Source organism: Coregonus lavaretus (genome assembly GCF_964263955.1).
Source record: "Coregonus lavaretus genome assembly, chromosome: 23".
Classification (NCBI taxonomy): Eukaryota; Metazoa; Chordata; class Actinopteri; order Salmoniformes; family Salmonidae; genus Coregonus; species Coregonus lavaretus.
Genome location: NC_140010.1, coordinates 20849910 through 20872770, shown reverse-complemented (window position 1 = coordinate 20872770; position 22861 = coordinate 20849910). Strand labels below are relative to the sequence as shown.

The window sequence follows — 22861 nt, the reverse complement described above, 5'->3', positions numbered from 1 at the left end:
ACTGCAGAGAGTTAGGGGCCTTGCGCCACTAGTTTTGATGAGTTCACTGAAGATTCAAAACAGTAAAAGGGTTAATAGTTATGTTGAATCACAGTCAGGCTTACTGTATCTTAATATTTCATGTAAAACTTGCAATTTACTCTTTACGTAAACTTTTCTTTTACTTTACGTTACATTTTAAAATGTCATGGAACATAAACTACTGTATCACAATGCTCTACAATTTATAACATCTGAATTGATGTTATTAAGCTGATTCTTACCTCAGTTCAGATTCCGTCAGGTTAAAAAATGGACAAAAATGATTGCTAGACCAATATTCAACAGCATTACAAGGGCAACCAGTATTGAGTTAGGACCCTGTGAAGTAGGAAAGACAACGATTCAGGAGAACATTTCAGAAACTGCATTTTTAAAGTTAGCTAGGCATTATCACTGAAAATATTAGACTACCTTTGATGTTTCACACATTGTTCTGAAATGACACATTTCTTTCTCTTTGTTTCAGTTTTCCCATTTTCATCATCATACAGTATGAGTTACTTACTGACTCTTCCTCTACGAAATCCGTGGTGATCTCCAAGCTGGCTTGTTTCCTAGTTTCTGCTAGGCTTTTTGGCTTATACGAATCTAGTTTCTTAAGTCTTGACTCAGGTCTGCTTTCTTTGGATACCGACTTTGGCGCTATAGGTTTTGGGGTGGGTGTCCTGTACTGCGCCATAGGTTTTCCTGGTGGTGGCATCCGGGCGAGGGCGGACGGGGTAACATGCTCCTCTCCTTCCTCAGGTTCGTCTGGAGGGATCTTCACGTCTGCCTTCACGTAGTAGCCGTGGTACTCAGTGTCAGTATGCAGCTGTCCATTGCCAGGGCTGGCAGGGACCGACTCCCCCATTTTGAACAGTTTCGGTTGAGGCAATTCCTGTCTTACTTCCTGTTTCAACGATGTCTTAGACACTGCCTTTGTGATGACCGGGAGCTGGCTCTCTGCTGTGGGGGTTTTGTTCTCTTTTCCTGGCTTGGGGGCGAGCTTGCTGAAGAAGCTCTTCTTGGGCTCCGGGGTAGGTGCTGGCGGGGGTGTTGGTGGGGGAGAGGACTGTGGACTCGCGGTGGGAGAGTGGTCTGGGGTTGTGCCTTTACGGTAGAAATGAGGGCTACTTGAAGGGGACTTCTCTTTCTTCTCCTCTTGGACAATAGGTTCAATCGGTTCGTTGAACCTCTGCTTTATATAATCAGGGCCTAGAAAATGGAAGGACATTATTATCATGATATACAGTCCTTTTATCTATACTTAGTCAATTTGTAGCATGTACACAGTGATCTAATATCACAATGTTTGAATTAATGTGGTGTGTTTATATCACTATCAACAAACACTCAAGTAGTTAGGGCTGAATCCCAATTTGAGATATAGATATAAACACACACCTACATATTATTTTGTGTTGCTTTTGGTGAATCATAAATGCACATTTATTCACTGTCAGTTAGCTCATGGTTAGGATGCCTTTTCTGCATCCATGATTTCACATATCGAGTATTTGTTCCTTAATGGAGTTTCAAAGCTGCCCCAGTTGGTTTATGATTCCTGTTAAAGGTTCCAAGCATTCTCGACATTCTCCTGACCACTGATGAGGCCAACGCTGTAACACAGCTGACACGAGCTCGCAAGCAAACAAAGTTAACACATTTCTGACGCAAGCAGTGTTATCAAATGGAATCCTGGTTCATAATATTACATTTGTTCTACTATTAATAGCAAGTGCTAAGATCACTTACTAAATCTCTACAAGCTCAGCAGTTGTTCATAAAAAAGCTAATCAAAGCACAATGATAAATAATTCTTAAGACATTTACGGGGCATTAAGAAAAAAGTTATAAGGAATGATTGAAATGAAATAGATTACAGCTTGCAGGCAGGCAGGCTGGCTATTGAACAGGTTGGCTGGTTATGGAACATGGTTGTTAGGAGTCAGTGATATACACTATCCTGATGTCAGGTCACGTGTCAAAGGTTTAGCGAGGCTATATGGGCCGGACCTGAGAAAGACCATGTGGTAAAAACAGGAACGCTCAACAAGCATAATAATATAAGACCACTGACCTACATGCATACAGGAGTTGAACATGCATTAGACCGTAACACGAACACTCATCACACTGAAGAACCACCCTCTCCCAAAACTAAGCAGGCTGACAAAAGTACCGATCTCTATATTTAAATAATTATCTTGCAGAAAAAAATTAATTCATTTGTAGAAGAATATGCTGTACAGTATGTACGTAGACATACACTACCAGTCAAAAGTTTGGACACACCTACTCATCCAAGGGTCTTTCTTTATTCTTTACCTCTGCTGCAGAGGATAAGTTAATTAGAGTTACCAGCCCAAATAAATGCTTCACAGAGTTCAAGTCACAGACACATCTCAACATCAACTTCTCAGAGGGGACTGTGTGAATAAGGCCTTCATGGTCGAATTGCTGCAAAGAAACCACTACTAAAGGACACCAATAAGAAGAAGAGACCGGCTTAGGCCAAGAAACACGAGCAATGGACATTAGACTGGTAGAAATGTGTCCTTTGGTCTGGAGTCCAAATTGGAGATTTTTGGTTCCAACTGCCGTGTCTTTGTGAGACGCGGTGTGGGTGAACAGATGATCTCCGCATGTGTAGTTCCCACCGTAAAGTATGGAGGAGGAGGTGTTATGGTGTGGGGGTGCTTTGCTGGTGACACTGTCAGTGATTTATTTAGAATTCAAGGCACACTTAACCAGCATGGCTACCACAGCATTCTGCAGCGATACGCCATCCCATCTGGTTTGGGCTTAGTGGGACTATCATTTGTTTTTCAACAGGACAATGACCCAACACACCTCCAGGCTGTGTAAGGGCTATTTTACCAAGAAGAAGAGTGATGGAGTGCTGCATCAGATGACCTGGCCTCCACAATCCCCCGACCTCAACCCAATTGAGATGGTTTGGGATGAGTCGGACGGCAGAGTGAAGGAAAAGCAGCCAACAAGTGCTCAGCATATGTGGGAACTCCTTCAAGACTGTTGGAAAAACATTCCAGGTGAAGCTGGTTGAGAGAATGACAAGAGTGTGCAAAGCTGTCATAAAGGCAAAGGGTGGCTATTTGAAGAATCTCAAAAAAATATATATTTTGATTAGTTTTTTGGTTACTACATGATTCCATATGTGTTATTTCATAGTTTTAATGTCGTCACTATTATTCTACAATGTAAAAAATAGTAAAAATAAAGAAAAACCCTTGAATGAGTAGGTGTGTCCAAACTTTTGACTGGTACTGTACATCGATGCCCCAGAAACATGTTCACTCTAATACAAAATATTGTACTAATAAATCTGACACTTGCTGTCCCAAAAAACAATGACCTTTTTGTCTGACGATAAAAAAGTCCCCAAGGTAAATTATACTAATTATATTCCTCCCTAAATAGATTAGCATTTTAACATTTGCATATACATCTGCCCCAGACAGAAAATAAAGAGAACCCCATAACCCAGACACAAAGGAAATTGGACAAAGGGGATTATAACAAGGGGCTGTGAGATAGATAGATGCTGGGGTCTAGTTGGGTATGTTGGGTTACCTGGCTGATGGAAGTTGGGGGACAGTTCCCTGGCCACTGCCCTGGCGATGTCAGAGTCCTGACTGGCTGACTGACCGGCCTGGTCAGCAGCGTCACCTTTAGTCCTGGCGTGAGCCGTTCTGGATGAATGCAAAGCAGAATAAGAGCTGGTTAGATTGGGAAGGGTACATACCGGGGTTCAAATAGTATTTGTTTCCTTTTAAATACTTTGAGCGTTTGTTTGAGCATGTTGTTTGAGAGTGCAAGATCAGCAGGGTTTGGGACTATTCTATTGGTTTCATTGCTCCAGTCAAGCCCAATCAGACACAGCTAAATTATAACAAATATTTCAAATACTACTTGAAGCCAGGTCTAAGAGGGTGCAGAAGCACTGCATGCCTCTGGGCCTTCCAGACAGACACTGTCTTTAGTGGCTTATAGGGGGGAGAGCTCAGTGATGCTACAGTGTTCCCAATAAATCATGTTGGAGCAACAGCTTCTTCCAACATGAAATCATATTAGAAGTAGTTAGATAATTAAATAATACAAGTGAATGGTTATCATACAGTCTCACACTCTTAGCAGTAAAACAAATATTGCAAACACTATATGGTTTGACATGCCATATCCACTGTGTGATATTCTATAGAAAGCATTGTAATTCATCAAAACCATTATTTTTGTCATTTCTGATTAAACTTTTTTTCAACTTAGATACAGTGCATTCGGAAAGTATTCAGAGCCTTTGACTTTTTCCACATTTTGTTACATTACAGCCTTATTCTAAATTGATTAAATTATTTTTTTCCTACACACAGTACCCAATAATGACAAAGCGAAAACAGGTTTTTAGATTTTTTGGCACATTTATTAAAGATAAAAAACAGATACCTTATTTACGTAAGTATTCAGACCCTTTGCTATGAGACTCAAAAATGAGCTCAGGTGCATCCTGTTTCCATTGATCATCCTTAAGATGTTTCTTCAGCTTTATTGGAGTCCACCTGTGGTAAATTCAATTGATTGGACATGATTTGGAAAGGCACAAACCTGTCTATATAAGGTCCCACAGTTGACAGTGCATGTCAGAGCAAAAACCAAGCCATGAGGTCGAAGGAATGGTCCGTAGAGCTCAGAGATCTGGGGAAGGGTACCAAAGCAATTCTGCAGCATTGAAGGTCCCCAAGAACACAGTGGCCTCCATCATTCTTAAATGGAAGAAGTTTGGAACCACCAAGACTCTTCCTAGAGCTGGCTATCCGGCCAAACTGAGCAATCGGGGGAGAAGGGTCTTGGTCAGGGAGGTGACCAAGAACCCGATGGTCACACTCTGACAGAACTCCAGAGTTCCTCTGTGGAGATGGGAGAACCTTCCAGAAGGACAACCATTTCTGCAGCACTCCACCAATCAGGCCTTTATGGTGGAGTGGCCAGAAGGAAGCCACTTCTCAGTAAAAGGCACTTGACAGCCCGCTTGGAGTTTGCCAAAAAGGCATCTAAAGGACTCTCAGACCATGAGGAACAAGATTCTCTGGTCTGATGAAACCAAAATGGATCTCTTTGGCCTGAATGCCAAGTGTCACGTCTGGAGGAAACCTGGCACCATCCCTACGGTGAAGCATGGTGGTGGCAGCATCATGCTGTGGGGATGTTATTCAGCGGCAGGGACTGGGAGACTAGTCAGGAAAGATGAACGGAGCAAGGTACAGAGAGATCCTTGATGAAAATCTGCTCCAGATCGCTCAGGACCTCAGACTGGGGCGAAGGTTCACCTTCAAACAGGACAACGACCCTAAGCACACAGCCAAGACAATGCAGGAGTGGCTTCGGGACAAGTCTCTGAATGTCCTTGAGTGGCCCAGCCAATCTAACATCTCTGGAGAGACCTGAAAATAGCTGCGCAGCGACGCTCCCAATCCAACCTGACAGAGCTTGAAAGAGTCTGCAGAGAAGAATGGGAGAAACTCCCCAAATACAGATGTGCGAAGCTTGTAGCGTCATCCCCAAAAATACTCTAGGCTGTAATCACTGCCAAAGGTGCATTAACAAAGTACTGAGTCAAGGGTCTGAATACTTATGTAAATGTGATTTTTACGTTTTCTATTGTAATAAATTGCTACAATTTCTAAAAACCTGTTTTTGCTTTGTTGTTATGGGGTATTGTGTGTAGATTGATGAGGGATTTTTTCTTTTTACTCCATTTTAGAATAAGGCTGTAACATAACAAAATGTGGAAAAAGTCAAGGGTTTTGAATACTTTCCGAATGCACTGTATACACTATATATACAAAAGTATGTGAACACCCCTTCAAATTAGTGGATTCGGCTATTTCAGCCACACCCGTTGCTGACAGGTGTATAAAATCGAGCACACAGCCATGCAATCTCCATAGACAACCATTAGCAGTAGAGTAGCCTGTACTGAAGAGCTCAGTGACTTTCAACGTGGCACAGTCATAGGATGCCAAGTCAGTTCGTCAAATGTCTGCCCTGCTAGACCTGCCCCAGTCAACTGTAAGTGCTGTTTTTATGAAGTGGAAATGTCTAGGAGCAACAACGGCTCAGCCGCGAAGTGGTAAGCCACACAAGCTCACAGAACGGGACGGCCGAGTGCTGAAGCGCATAGCGCGTAAAAATCGTCTGTCCTCGGTTGCAACACTCACTACCGAGTTCCAAACTGCCTCTGGAAGCAACGTCAGCACAAGAACTGTTCGCCGGGAGCTTCATGAAATGGGTTTCCATGGCCGAGCAGCCGCACACAAGCCTAAGATCACCATGCGCAATGCCAAGTGTCGGCTGGAGTGGTGTAAAGCTCACCGCCATTGGACTCTGGAGCAGTGGAAACGTGTTCTCTGGAATGATGAATCACACTTCACCATCTGGCAGTCCAACGGACGAATCTGGATTTGGCGGATGCCAGGAGAATGCTACCTGCCCGAATGCATAGTGCCAACTGCAAATTTTGTTGGAGGAGGAATAATGGTCTGAGGCTGTTGTTCATGGTTCAGGCTAGTCCCCTTAGTTCCAGTGAAGGGAAATCTTAATGCTACAGCATATAATGACATTCTAGACGATTCTATGCTTCCATTTTATTGCAACAGTTTGTGGAAGGCCCTTTCCTGTTTCAGCATGACAATGCCCCTGTGCATAAAGCTTTGGTCCATACATAAATTGTTTATTGAGATCGGTGTGGAAGAACTTGACTGGCCTGCACAGAGCACTGACCTCAACCCCATCGAACACCTTTAGGATTAATTGGAACGCCGACTGCGAGTCAGGCCTAATCGCCCAACATCAGTGCCCAACCTCACTAATGCTCTTGTGGCTGAATGGAAGCAAGTCCCCATAGCAATGTTCCAACATCTAGTGGAAAGCCTTCCCAGCAGAGTGGAGGCTGTTATAGCAGCAAAGGGGGGACCAACTCCATATTAATGCCCATGATTTTGGAATGAGATGTTCGACAAGCAGGTGTCCACATACTTTTGGTCATGTAGTGTATGTGTTTGCATTCACTTCCTTTCTCTCAAGTAAAATCGTTTTTTCAAAACAAACCATTTACATGCAATGACATACGGAATACCATAATATACTTATTTATAATTATGATGATGTATTTCAATGGTACAATGACACAAAACCTTCAAGGTTAGTTCAATAGTGTTTCTTTATAAACAGCTCAATAAGAGGTAGTTGGTTTTACGTCTGTTTGTTTAAGTGTCCTTCAGGGACTCTGAATACAGAGGAGTGCAGGAGGATTCACACTGTGTCTCTTGAACTGAATGTATCCTTTCAACATCTTTGAGGTGTTCACTTTTCGAATTATGGTAGATAGAAATTAAAGTTTTACTTCAGACATGTTTGACACCGATGAAGCTCACAAAGACTAAACATTTGCTTTTTCAACCTTCAAGATTGTGGACCTTCTCTTTTTCAACTACTGACAATGAAAGCGCATTTCACCAACTTTAAGGGGCACATGAATACAGAACCTTAGTGTGCATTGAGGAGAGTTTGTATTATGTGCAATTGGCTTTGCCTCATGTAGACAGCTGACAGTCTCACAGACAGTGAATCATTGTGAATAAGGAGAACTTCATATGCATATAGTGTCGTTGTGCTGTTGAATGAATCATGCCATAACTCTGTTATAGAGAGAATTGTACGGATACTTACATAGTTACAATGAGGAGTACAACAAGTTGTAAGGGAGAGTGGGGTAAGTTCAGCCAAAGCGTAAGTTAAGCCAACCCTTGTTTCTAGGAAACCATACACAGAATTACTAATTTGACCAAATATTTAGGAAGATGTCATCATTTCATAGAGTCTGTGAAGGAAGAAACCACATGGGAAAAGTCCTAACCAAGTTTAGGTCCCCCCCAAAATAATTCACCAAGTCAAATTAATTTGTGTTAGAGGTTTCATGATGCTTGTATCTAAACCAAAGTAAATAATTTAAAGATTGTTCTATACATCAGTTGGGGACTCTATAAGCTTCAATATGAGGTCCTAAACCTAGCATCAAAGTGCATATTTGTAGCTGTGTGGGCTAATATAGTCTAAATGTTTGCCTTGGGGTAAGTTGAGCCAATGGCCATGTGGTAAATTTAGCAAATTGAAGTGTTTTTTTCCCAGGCGTAATGAAAGGGATTATCACTGGGACATAAGATAACACTCGGGCCTGTCCAAATACATTTGTAGGCAGCTCAACTTACCCTGTCCCTAGGCTCAACTTACCCCATAGCTGGGTAAGTTGTGCCAAGAGATAACTTTTTTTGGACAAGCTATGTTTTCTAAACTCTAATGTTTACATGAAATCAGATTATTTCCAGGGATAGACAACATTCTGAAATATATGTAGATATCTTTGTTAGAAAGAATACTATATTTCCCTTGGCGGAGTGATGCTGAATGTAAAAATAGGCTTAACTTACCCCACTATCCCATACTCATATTATTATCATCATGGAGTCATGATACGATTTAATGTGGGCTTCCTTAAAGCTTTGAAGCCTGTGAGCATAGGCTATACTACATCACATGGCTTGGGGAGAAAAGAGAGCGAGCGAGGTCACATTGAAAAAAGGCAACTTAAACCAAGTTTAAGAAACTTTACTGGAAGCTTGTTAGCAAGTCTAAGGAAAGTTCTGAGGAAAGGTGTGATAAACAAACTCTCCAACACCTAGTCCCAACCAGATAGACTGAGTAGTCCACCAGATGATAGTGGGTGGTGGGACAGAGATGGGCTAATGTATCAGCTCAGCTGCTGCTGTATTCCTGTAAGCTGTTGATAAGCCAAGTCCTGCCTTGCCTTATTTAGTCAGAGCTCAGTGCTGACTGACACACTAGAGGCTGTTGGCCTCACATGTGAGCAGGGCATAGCTAGCACACACCTCTACTCCCTCCCTCCTTTGCTCCCCTGGGCTTCCACCCAGATGACGGAAAAGTGACGCAAGCCGAACCCAGTCCGCACTTTCCAAAGCTCTTACCACACTTATCAACTCAGACACATAACAGTCTTCAAAGACTGACCTTAATTTTAGACATTCTGCCACTGAGGGACACATTTCTATTTCATGACAGGAGGAGTTGTTGTGGTGGTGAGATATGAGAGCCTAGATATGAGAGCCCTCATTAAAATTCATACAGATGCCAGAAAATCAGGATAAAGAACATGCTAATGAGTGGTTCTCATCAGATAAGAAGATTATGAGGAAAGGGGGGATGGGTGGGCAGGATATGGCAATAAAGTGACTATTTTGATACTTTAAATAAATATGGGTGGGTGTTTTACATGGTAGGATATCATTTAATCTCTGTGCATTGCATTCAGTAAGGGATAATCAATGAGGGTCTATGTGTTCTCTGGAAAAGAATGCACAATGTGGAAGGTGTGTTCCACCATGCATTAGCGGAGTGGAACTAACCTTCCACGGAGTTGCATTATTTTCCAGAGAATGCATAGAGCCCTGAGTTGATTACCCCTTTTATACCATGGCTATAAATAATAAACATATTTGCCTCTAGAAATGTATTCATTTGCCAGTAGAAATGTGACAACATCCACTGAAGTAGCTAGTAAGTTTACTATCTAGCTACAGTAGTTGCCTTGGTAACCAAACAAACAGACTTGTTAGCTTAGCTAACCAAACCATCATCTTAGCTTGCTATTATGAAAATCGAATTCAACAATGCCAATAATGTTTTTAATTCGACTTTTGCTTTCAAAAGCAGCTCAAAAATAGAACATGTAAGAATGAACTTCATAGCCATTGAATTATATCGTGCAATTATACCGCACGTTATAGGAAAATACTGTACGCAAGAGAATGCCCTTCAAGCCATTGCACCTAAATATAAACAGTACCAGCACCCAAAATGAGTACCGGAACCTATTTCAGTCCAGGTCAAGCACTGATAAGAAGCATATTTTATGACGTTTCCACTGGATCAGAGCAAGACATTTTTCCCTTTCACGCTGAGAGGTTATCGAAAGGGAGAGAGCTGGAAAGATTTTTCAAATACATTGATGAACTATTGTAATTCTCAATGGATGTAAAAACAGACTTTGTTTGCTTGCTGTTTGAGGTGAAGAAAACATTACTTTGATAAGCTCCACGGGTCATTAGTGGTGGTGCGTTAAGCCAATCAGAAATACTATCAGATCCCCAAATGGGCACATTTATATGCCTACATTTGCGCACAGGCCAGGTAGCCTATAGGCCTACTTCTACGCGTGCGCGTCCTTACTCAACATTGACAGGAGCGCTCCAAACAAAAGACAATGACTAAATCGACAGAACTCGTAAATGGAATTAAATAAACCAAAACTTGTTTCTCACAAGTGTTGCATAGGTTGTGCACTCTGCAAACAATGTGTCCACTCCGACAGTGAGAACAGGAAGACTGAAATAATAATATTGAATGTATTAAAATAAATGACCGTAACCAAAGTAACAAACATTGTAGATTAGAAATTATAGGAATGAACGGTAAATGTACTACTGGTGATATACGTAATGGAAAATTGATATACACTAACAATCAAATGCAAACAATTCACACAATGAAGTTATGAAACAATGAATGTGCACATATTGGAAGGAGAGAGCGCATTCTGGAGAGTGCATTGTGCATCTGGGCGCATGGTCAATCTGACGTCTGCATTGGCCATGCAGCATTTACAGTGATATGGCCCCAGCAGAAGTCAGGGCATTCATACTTATTGCGCTTCGCAGAACAGTGCAGAGCTGTTGTCAAGGAAGTGAGTTTGTGTTCATACAGGATGTACTGCCTCTACCTACCGTCAACCAATCATGTCAATGCGGAGCTATACAGAGCCCTCCGCATTGTTACAAAATTTGGGAGGCGCATGGCGATGCAGTACAGACCTCGATTTGGCCTCTGCATGCCTCTGGAGGCGCCACAATTGCGTCACACCCTCCATATGGAGCCCTCAACCACATTTTCGAATCAAGCATAAATTGGCTTTTAGTCTCCGCAATGGATTAGTTCACTGAGATGGGCGCAAATATATATATACGTAAGTGTCCTGATTAGTGTATATATATTTGTTACTGCTCAATTAAAACAATCTTGGTCGACCAACAGCCTAACGACCAAACAATTGACCAGTCGACTAATTGGGGTCAGCCCTAGTTGACAGTCAACATTGTTGTCACGCCCTGGCCGTAGAGATCACCTGTATTCTCTGTTTGGTTAGGTCAGGGTGTGATTTGGATACATTCTAGTGTATCTATTTCTATGTTGGCCGGGTGTGGTTCCCAATCAGAGGCAGCTGTCGATCGTTGTCTCTGATTGGGGATCATACTTAGGCAGCCATTTTGCCTACCTATGTTGTGGGATCTTATTTCTGTTTCGGCTTGTTGCTGTTAGCCTTTAGAACTTCACGTTCAGTTGCTTTTGTTATTTTGTCAAGTGTTTATTTAAATAATTAAAACATGTACGCATACCACGCTGCACCTTGGTCCAATCATTTACACAACGAACGTGACAGAAGATCCCACCACCAACGGACTAAGCAGCGTGACCAGGAGGAGCAGACACCCTGGACACAGGTGGGGAAGACATTTTGGACATGGGAGGAGATATTAGCCGGTAAAGGACCCTGGGCGAAGGAAGAAGCCAAGGCAGGAGAGGATCAACGGCGACGCCGACGGTGCCGACCGCGAAGGAAGCACGAGAGGCAGCCCCATGAAATATTTTTTGGGGGGGCACACGGAGTAGAAGGAGGCCCTGAAAGGGCTGACTGTGAAGGAAGAGGAGGCTGCTATTATAGAGGCCCTCCAAGACATGCAGCTCAGCACTCTGAGAGAGGAGATAACTACCTTACGGGGGCTGTTAGCTAAGAGAGAGCAGGAGAGCTCCCTTCAGAGGGAGGCGCTGCAGGAGGCCCACAGGGAGAAGGAGTCAGTGGATGCACGGAGAGAGGAGCTGGCCAGACAACAGGAGGAGCTGAGAGAGGAGTTAACCCTCCAGCAGCAGAGAGCTCAGTCCTTAGAGCAGAGGCTGGTGGAGCCAGGTTTCAGAACAGAGCCAACTCCCCGCACTCGCTTTGAGGAGCGGGTGACCGTGCAGGCACCAGGCTATGCGCTAGCTTTACGCACTGTGCCGCCAGTGCGCCTTCACAGACCGGTACGGCCCGTGCCTGCTCCTCGCACCAAACCAGTGGTGTGTGTCGCCAGCCCGGTACGCCCCATACCTGCTCCTCGCACCAAACCAGTGGTGCGTGTCTCCAGTCCTGTACGGCCCGTACCTGCTCCTCGCACCAAACCAGTGGTGCGTGTCGCCAGCCCGGTACGCCCCATACCTGCTCCTCGCACCAAACCAGTGGTGCGTGTCTCCAGTCCTGTACGGCCCGTACCTGCTCCTCGCACCAAACCAGTGGTGCGTGTCGCCAGCCTGGTGCACCCCGTACCTGCTCCTCGCACCAAACCAGTGGTGCGTGTTACCAGCCCAGTGTGCCCCGTACCTGCTCCTCGCACCAAACCAGTGGTGTGTTTCTCCAGTCCTGTACGGCCCGTACCTGCTCCTCGCACCAAACCAGTGGTGCTTGTCGCCAGCCCGGTGCGCCACGTACCTGCTCCTCGCACCAAACCAGTGGTGCGTGTCCCCAGCCCGGTACGGCCCATGCCTGCTCCTCGCACTAAACCAGTGGTGCGTGTCTCCAGTCCTGTACGGCTCGTACCTGCTCCTCGTACTAAACCAGTCGTGTGTGTCACCAGCCCGGTGCGCCCCGTACCTGCTCCTCGCACCAAACCATTGGTGCGTGTCCACAGCCCAGTGCGTCATGGGCCAGCGCCCCGCACTTGCCGGGCTCCAGTGATGATCCATGGCCCGAAGCCTCCAGTGATGATCCATGGCAGGAAGCCTCCAGTGATGATCCATGGCACGAAGCCTCCAGTGATGATCCATGGCACGAAGCGTCCAGTGATGATCCATGGCCCGGAGCCTCCTGCGACGGTCAGCTGCTCCACTCCAGTGCCAGAGCAGTCCGCTCCACCGGTGCCTAGTCCAGCTCCGGTCAGCTGCTTCACTCCAGTGCCAGAGCAGTCCGCTCCACCGGTGCCTAGTCCAGCTCCGGTTATCTGCTCCCTACCAGAGCCGGGGCAGTCCGCATCACCGGTGCCCAGTCCGGGTCCAGTTGTCTACTCTTCCCCCATGCCGGAGCCATCCACTCCACTGGGGTCCGAGCCGGAGCCAGACGTCAACCCCTCTCCAGGGTCGGGGTCTCCCACACCAGGGTCCAGACAGGACTTGGTGCATCGCGGGAGGACTGCTGGGCCGGGACCAGACGTCAGCCCCTCTCCAGGGTCGAGGGCTCCTACACCAGGGTCCAGACAGGACTTGGTGCATCGCGGGAGGACTACTGGGCCGGGACCAGACGTCAGCCCCTCTCCAGGATCGAGGGCTCCCACACCAGGGTCCAGACAGGACTTGGTGCATCGCGGGAGGACTGCTGGGCCGGGACCAGACGTCAGCCCCTCTCCAGGGTCGAGGGCTCCCACACCAGGGTCCAGACAGGGCTTGGTGCATTGTGGGAGGACTGAGAGGGGGAGCATCGCACCGGGGTCCAGACCGGACCGGGCGTGCAAAGGGGAGGCAGGATGGGAGAAGAGTTTACTGCCTACGTCACGTCCGAAGCCGGTGCCCACCCGGACCCTCCCCTAATGAGTCAGGTTTTTGCGGTCGGAGTCCGCACCTTTGGGGGGGGGGGTACTGTCACGCCCTGACCTTAGAGATCACCTGTATTCTCTGTTTGGTTAGGTCAGGCTGTGATTTGGATACATTCTAGTGTATCTGTTTCTATGTTGGCCGGGTGTGGTTCCCAATCAGAGGCAGCTGTCGATCGTTGTCTCTGATTGAGGATCATACTTAGGCAGCCATTTTGCCTACCTATGTTGTGGGATCTTGTTTCTGTTTCTGTTTAGGCTTGTTGCCTTTAGAACTTCACGTTCAGTTGCTTTTGTTATTTTGTCAAGTGTTTATTTAAATAATTAAAACATGTACGCATACCACGCTGCACATTGGTCCAATCCTTTACACAACGAACGTTACAATTGTTGTAATTGGCTTCAACCAGTATAGGCCTTTACACATCTCACTTCTCCTCAAATAAAAAATACTTGGCTCCGGTAAATTCTATTGTATCTGTAATTCTCGCTATTTTGATCACCACAGTATGTATCAAATTATTCCAGTGTAGCATTGGGCCACTGTTTGAACTCACCATGTACTGCAGTTCATCATCTGTGCCACGTGCAAAACGTGTGTGTGTGTGTGTGTGTGTGTGTGAGGGAGAGGTAGTGAGAGTGAGTAAAAGGGACAGAGAAAGAGAGAGGCAGAGAGCAAGTGAGTGAGAGAAAGAGTTGGAGAAAGATGGAGAATGTTGTAGAGAGATGGGAGACATAGGATGAGGTGACACCAATAAAAACCTGACCCCTCGTTGAGAATCCCAACCTGTCAGCCATTCAACTTAACCCAATCAGCAGACCTGACCTGGAAACGCATGCAGCAGTAGGATTCTTTACCACCAACAACACCACAACATGGGCTGTGTCCGAAATGGCACCCTATTCCCCATATGGAAAAGTCTAAACGGGATCCTTGGGATGTCCCAACTCTGATGACATCCCATTGAAGTTTACATTTAAAACGGTTAAGGTAAGGGTTAAGGTTAGGGAAGGGTTAGGGTTTAGGGTAAGGACTTCCCAAGGATTCCAGATAGCACTAACCTTCTCCATATAGTGCACTACTTCTGACCAGGGCCCATAAGGCTCTAGTCAAAAGTTGTCCACTGTATAGGAAATAGGGTGTCAATTCAGACGCAACCATGCAAATTGAGAAACTGATTACCTTGAAGTGGCTATTTCTACTTTTGTTCTGGCAATAGCTGCTGCCCGTATGGCTCCTTCCACAGCCCGATCCACTTTCTGTTTAGTTTTGGTGTTTTTGAGAGGAATGAGCTGCTTCTTGATGCTTCGCACCAACACATTGTTTTTATACTTCCCCTCTTCTTTGGTGCCATCTGGGAACATTGTGCATCCGTAGCCGTGGCGTTTGTTGTTCATCCACTCGCCCTCGTACTTCATCCCGTTGGTACGCTCGCTGACACCAAAGCCGTTCCGCTTGTCATTCTTCCACTCCCCCATGTAGGACTCTGTGGTGGTGGCGTCTACATTGTCCTCCAGGGGCATGTACTCATCAACTCCATCCCCAAAGCTGATGGTGGAGTTGGCATCACTAGAGCTGATTCGGCTGATGGAGCTGGCGGCATCGCTGCGGGCAGAGCTGCGTTTGCTCGATATGGACGACCTGGAGTCTGACTTTCTGAGGTTCCTGAGGCTGCCGAACAGGGACCCTCTACGAAACAGGCCCTTTTTCTTCTCACCTTCACCTTCACTGTGGAAGTTGAGAACAAAGCCTCCTCTGGTGCCGGCAGGGCTGTCTGACAGGTCGAGGTTGGCATGGAGGACGGTGCCATTGCTCTGTTCGCTGCGGAGCGAGGCCAGCGAGGTTCGGAGAGGTGAGCGAATAACCGTAGCCATCCCGTAAGGCACACTTTGTCTCACACCGTATCCGTGTCGCATTCCTCCTGTCCATTGCCCCTGGTATGTACCTGTTAGGACAACAAAAAATGCCAAGAATGAATACAAACGTTAAGAAAATCATGAACGTTAATTTTTTTCATGATCACAGAATAATCATTTGGCGTACAACATTTGAATATTAGAGTTGATTAGAAAATCTATTTACACTGGGCCAATGTCAATTCAAGGAATTTAAGTGGAAAACATTTCTACAAGTCCATAATATCCCTACTATATTGGGAACTTTTCATTGAATGGATTAAAATCCCATCCAATACCTAATCTTACCCAGGGACTGTGATTCTGCTGTCAGTCAGACAGAGCTGTATGTTTCCAAATCACATACAAGATACCACGTTCATGACGAGATTCATATTTCAGTCTTTGTTTGTGTCATGATTTATTATCACTTCATCATTTGCTATTAATATACTCCTGGCATTATGCCAAACCAGGCAGTCTTTAGTCGTGTCTACATTTGACACTTACATGTGACTTCTGCTATCAGAATACGAAGATCGTATTGAAAAGACGGGTCTAGACCAATGTTCCCTCAACATTTTTTGGCACTGACAAAATGTCAGGTCTGCTGAGCGCAAACTTGAATGTTGTGAGAATTCTCTGCAACTTCTGGCGCGCGTTTAATGTGAACAGTGAACACTGAGGCTATACCTGCTTTAACTTACTGTTTTAACAGTGGCCAAGTAGGCTACTGTGGCTATTTGATCATAATGTAGGCCTACCAGAGTGGCCTACCATCTAGCCAGCTAGCTAATATTTAGAAAAAATATGTTTTGTTTGGCTAGAGTTATGCTAACCCGTTTGCAATCCCTTTACATTGCTTGCTAGCTTGCTGGCTAGTTTGCTACAGTAGTTAGCTACTGCCAACAGTAGTTGTGTTATTATCATATTTTGCCTATTCCACCATTTGTAGAATGCATACTGGCATTTGAATATAGAGTGGGAAAAGGGAATCCAGACACACTGTGGACACAGTAGACACATTTAAATGTAGGTGTAGATGCACGTTTGGAATTCCATGATCTGAACTCTATGATCAGAATACTAAAGCTGCATGAACTGTCAAGTCTAGACACGGCCTTTATGGCAGTAGACATACTAGACAAACATAGGCTACCACTTGTACATAATTTAAGTTATGTACCAGTGGTGTGCTGCATTGTTTGTTTAGGTTATGGAAAGGTGGCAAGAATGAAGTCATTACTATGTAGTGCACTTATCTATGATTAGATTGGGCCTATTGAGGTCCTAATCTGTTAGCCTTAAAATATTTTCTAAGATGAGCTCCCACCCACAGTAACAACCTGTCCTGCAACAGGTCGTGGCATGGAGATCAGGAGGGACTGGGAAGTGTAGGCTACTCATTCTACACCCAATCCCAAATCAACCACTAGACCCTATGCCCTATGTACTACCATTTTATTGGTATTGAAGCAATGTAGTGAAACTTCCACCTAGCCTATCAGAGGGCAAGTTGGAGCTATTAGCATATAGCTTACACCTATCAAATCCTCTGCTATCCCCACAAGTGCATAGGGATCTAGGGGTTGATTTGGCATTCCTTATGCCTCTTGCACACAGTATCCAATGGAAGAACTGCAGTTCGGCAGAAGTCACTAATCTCAAACAGCGCTCAGGTGGAAGTAAAACAACGCTGTCACACTAACAGTAACGTTGAACACACCACCATAGCACTAACTGACCTGACATCCTCACAACCTCAGTTGACACTCCAACTGTATTTTTGGCATTCAGATATTTGTTTGAAGGTGGAAGTGCAAAATACTTCAAAACCTCCCACCATAATTGTCATATCTCAAGCCTTCCCACCATTTCAGCGGCTAAAGGGGGTCTACATTTCTAAATGCATACTGCATTCTGGTGTGCACTCAAGGCGATATGCCACTCTGTCCATCATAGCTTCCACAGAGAAGAATGTGCTATTTGAAAAGATGGAAGTAACTTGAGACATTGGGAAGTTTGTTGGTCAAGCCAAACATAACTCCATCTGTCTTGCTATGTGAAATGAATCAGTCTAAACACAATTAGGTTACTGAACAAAATCACTCTGAACACATTAGGAGGATAGATTAGGGCACATTTTGTCAGTGACTAGTATTTATATTTCGTTGAGTGACACTCCCACTGATTCCTAAGCTGACTGATCCTATGCTGACTCAGGTACCCAGGGGCGTCAATTGGGTATGGCAGTCATACCCTAGCTCAACACCAACAATTTAAAATAGGCGAATAAAATCATTCCAATCCTGATTAAAAGGCTAATGCAGTTTATCAGTATTAACAGACTGACTTTAGGACCATGCGGACGCCTGGGAGCTGGAGGGAAGGCTGGCTAGCTTTATGGAGAGCGCATCGACGCAGCTGCAGTGAACAGCGCAACTTTTTCTTAAAGCAGTGGAGGAAGGGGAGGACCATCCTCCTCAGTGAATTTCATAAAAATTAAAATGGTAAAACATTAAAAAAGTTATCCTTTTTAGATAAAACTATACTAAATATATTCACGTCACCAAATAATTGATTAAAACACACTATTTTGCAATGAAGGTCTACAGTAGCCTCAACAGCACTCTGTAGGCTAGCACCGTGGTGTAGCCGGAGGACAGCTAGCTTCCGTCCTCCTCTGGGTACATTGACCATAATACAAAACCTAGGAGGCTCATGGTTCTCATCCCCTTACATAGACATACACAGTAATTATGACAACTTCCGGAGGACGTCCTCCAACCTATCAGAGCTCTTGCAGCATGAACTGACATGTTGTCCACCCAGTCAAAGGATCAGAGAATGAATCCAGTACTGAAAGCATAAGCTACAGCTAGCTAGCACTGCAGTGCATAAAATGTGGTGAGTAGTTGACTCAGAGAGAAAGAAAATAGTTGAACAGTTTTCAACAAATTAATTTCTTCCAAGAGGAAGGAGAAGCAAGAGAGAGAGAAATTTCGTCATTTTTTTTCACTTTCAGTATTACTTACTAGTTTAGCCTACTCAAACACCCTGCTCAAACATAGGGATGCTTTGTTAGCTAGCTGGCTATGACTATCCAACACAACACTGGAACTCTTCCAAGTCAAGGTAAGCTTTTGGTTGTACTAATTTATTGCCACTGGGGCCCGCCGGTGTAAGTGATAAACTGCTTACTGACTGTACACTGTAACGTTACTGCATGATTGTAGCGGTTTACTAACGCGTTAGTTCTATTAGCTATGTTGACTATGATGTTATTTTAGCGAATATGGTGACAACAATGTAGGCTGCGTGTAGCGGTTATGATATGGTTTGTCTTGGAACTTTTTTTTTGGCCTGGTCACATACAGCTGATGTGTTGTGCATTGAAGTCCACAAGCGAAGGGAAAAGGTGAGAGGAGGAGAGCGCATAGATGTGAGAAGGAATACAACGTGGTTACTATGAAAGTGAACTGTGTTTACGCGTGATCAGGGGTGTATTCATTCCGCCGATTCTGTTGAAAAACGTTTCTTAAACGGAAGCAAATGGAACGAAACAAAGATAAGCATTCCTGAATTTGTCCAATAGAAACTCTCCTTTGCAACTGTTGGACTAATGATTACACCCAAGATCAGCTAGATGCAGGCAAGAGTGTGCAAGGCGGTATTGAATGTGTCACTGTCTGTCATCTCAAATTTTTATCTCGACCTGTGTGCACCTACGTTGTAAACTTTCATTCATAGGCTAGGTTGTAGCAACCTCATGATGGGTATAGGGAAAATTCTAGTATCATGCAGTAGCCTAAACCTATCGCTGTTACATTGAACTGGGTGAATGGAATTTGAATGACAGTCATCCAAAATGCTGTAATAGAAATATGGCCATGCTCATGGAAAAAAAGTGTCCTCCCTCATCTTAAAAGGCACCGACCGCCACTGGTGCAGAGGTAAAGATAGCTGTAGTAGATGGCTTTGGCTAGGCAACTGTTGTTTGACTTGACATGAAACTAAACTAGAGTTTTAATCCCGGTGCTGAGCTAGTGCGTAGCAGCTAATTCTTGTATGACATGTGTTTGTAGAATGTTAAGTCCTCCATTGACTAAGGTGAATGAAGCTACAACAACAAGGTAATAATGTCTTGAGACAATTTTGCTTGTTTTTGCTGTTCTCCAAATTGCATTTTAAATTTTTAAAATTTTGTAGAAATGCAGTAAATGCGCTTCAATTTGATAAAAAATCCTCCACTGTCACTTTTCCATACCCTAGGTTTCGCTGAAATGATGCCCCTGCAGGTACCTCTCGCTGCTTCAGACTGTCAGAAACAGTGAATGTTTCTCTTTACAATTTGAACCAGTGAGTGACACATATGAGAGTACTAGACCCCAAGCACAAAAGAAAGCACTAGAAGCCAAGCTTGCCCAGGGGGAACCGGCTAATGAAGCTTGCTCAGGTGTAGTTGGATCTGGCCCTCAGTCTGAAATCAATGTTCACTTTATCTTCTGCAAATCCAGCCCTCAGACTACAATCAATGTCCACATTATCTTTGGCAAATCGAATTATTATGTTATTTGTTTATTATGCCACAGTATCTATTGATTATCACACTTCATGTGAAGTAAGATATCGTGGTGTGTTTTTAATGATCTATTAACATATATTGAATTTCCTACAATCCATTATTGCTTTCCCCTGTATTAATCAATATATAAAACCATATCAATCAATGCTATGAGTCACCAAAAAGTAGATTTTTATCTCTGGAATAGATATAATCTACAAGCTATATGCATCTGTGTGTGTATGACTATGGTTGTGTGCCCTGACATTACAACCTCATCACCACTTGTGTCTCAAACTCAATCTTTGAATGTTTTTTTGTTTAGTTTTTAACTCTAAAACGACTTTCTATAGAAACTACTGTACACTCAATTCCCATATGGCAACAAATGAACGAAGATCAATACAATAGGTAGTCCTTTGATTTTCAAGTGTGGCTGAGCGATGTTTCTATTTTTAGCCATGACCTCTATGGGAGTGCTCAGTGCTGACTGACCAGTCCAGTCTATATCAATAGAGCTCAGTGGTGTGGCACTGGCACATAGTTCAGGCAGGCTTCTCTACTCTATCACACTTTGATACAACTGAATTGCTGAACAACATTTGTGCCCCCTGCTACACTGTAACAAGCGAGACTGCTCTTTCAAACGGCATTACATGTACTAACCATAAACTGTTAATGGCACGCTTACCTCCATCACCATACGTTTCAACTCCATATCCATCTTGCAGACCGTTACTCCATGTCCCATCGTATCTGGCAGGCGTGTGGAGACTTTGCCGGACCCCGTATCTACCTTTCAATCCATGAGTCCATTCGCCACGATAAATCCATCTTCCCTTCGATTCCACACCGAGTCCGTGTCGTTTCCCCTGTGCCCAGTAGCCCTGATACACGTTTCCACTGGGCCAGGTGTACACCCCCACTACCTCGAAACCATTGTTCCAGGACCCGGAGTATTCGCCTTGGCCCTTGGGCCCGGTACAGACGCCATGTCCATGGGCTTTCCCATCCTCCCAGCCACCGCAATATGTGCCACCATCGTCAAAGTCGAACCGTCCGCCCGTCATTCAGATGATGAGGGGAGAATAACGAGTCGTGGTAGCTGCCCAATATCGTGCTGTCCCTCGCGAGTCCAGAGCGGATTTTAAAAGAAAAGTAGGAGCGCTGAAGTGAGAGTCCGGTGGATTCTGTGGTCGCAGTGAGGTGTTGTGGTTCAAAGCAGGGATGAATGATTGTCACTGTGTGCATTTGTGGTTGTCGGCTAAAGCGGTACGTGGGAGGGAGAGAGAGAGAGCGCCACTACCGCTGCCAGAATAGCGCCTGGTTTATTTTATGATTCTCTCTCTCTCTCTCTCTCTCTCTCTCTCTCTCTCTCTCTCTCTCTCTCTCTCTCTCTCTCTATTATTTTATGATTCTCTCTCTCTCTCTCTCTCTCTCTCTCTCTCTCCCCCCCTCCCCTGAGAGAGGGAGAGTTGATCTGTAGTTCTAAATCCATCGAGATCAACCTGTTCATCCATTAATTGATTGATTAATTACAATAATTGTCAAAATCCTCAATAACCCTTGATTGAATTGAGCTTTTCTGAAAATGTAGCTGTTAGATTTGGGAGATAATGACATGGAAATGCCATGACGTGGCATTCAAAAAGTGAAATTATATCTGCTGTTATATTGGTTTCAAAGTTACATCGATGGTAACTACAGACTAACCCTGCTTGATATTTTCTTATTGCTTCTAGTATTGGTATCATTAGGTAGGCTAATCAAATTGAGGTGTTCTGTGTGTAAACTCTGAGTGTTAAACCCATAGACATAGAATCCCTCATTCTAGTGCTATGGTTATAGACCCCCTAATCATTCAGTTTACCGTGTGGAATCAGTGTTAATTGACTGCTGATAAATGACAATATGATTATATGAATCTCAACAGTCAGATAAAAGACGTTGAACTGGCCAGTGGTGGTGGTAGCAATCATAAAGTAGTAGCTAAATATTAATTTGAGCCTGCTTCTCACAGCAGGAAACAGTCAATGTGAATTATTATGTGGATTATAATTAATGTACAGTTTTGTAGGGGTTGATACATTTTTCGTTAGGGCAAGTCAAGTCTGACATTTTAAAGTGGAAATTACAAACTTTAGAAGCCGTTTTAAATCTTGAATACAATAGAATTTGCATTTCCTGCTGTGCAGGAAAATTCTCTATGACAACAGTGATCAAATTAAGATAGCAGATCTGTAAACAGAGATAAAACTCATGTACTGACTGATTATAAGACAACAGTGACATCTACTGAGCACTACTTATCCTGCAGCATTGTACATGAATCAGGACATTGATGGGTGTTGGACTAATGTTTTTTGGTCAGAAGAAGTCAGAAGTCATTATTTTTGAATATCTCAAATACATTATGAATAGGGTACAAAACCTGCTATACTTTTTGACCATATTGGCTCTAAAAGCTTTGGGACACCCCTGTTAATAAATGGAGTTTGTAGCCTATATAGGAAGGACGTGGCAACAGGCAGGTCTCACCACTGGGTGTCAGTGTACACATTGTTAATCTGCATTGCAAAGACAGTAGCTCTTCAATAGGATAAGAGCGTCTGCTAAA

At 44.2% G+C, this 22861-nt stretch overlaps 1 protein-coding gene across 1 annotated transcript; it reads right to left on the bottom strand.

Moving 5' to 3' along the window:
* Positions 1–279: 279 nt before the first annotated feature.
* On the bottom strand, positions 280–21314 carry LOC311098667 (junctophilin-1-like; the record flags this gene model as incomplete). Its single annotated transcript, XM_084139201.1, has 5 exons — positions 280–360; positions 548–1236; positions 3616–3734; positions 14968–15730; positions 20936–21314. 5 exons carry the CDS (start codon positions 21312–21314, stop codon positions 280–282), a joined length of 2031 nt encoding a protein of 676 aa, XP_083995327.1.
* Positions 21315–22861: the final 1547 nt, after the last annotated feature.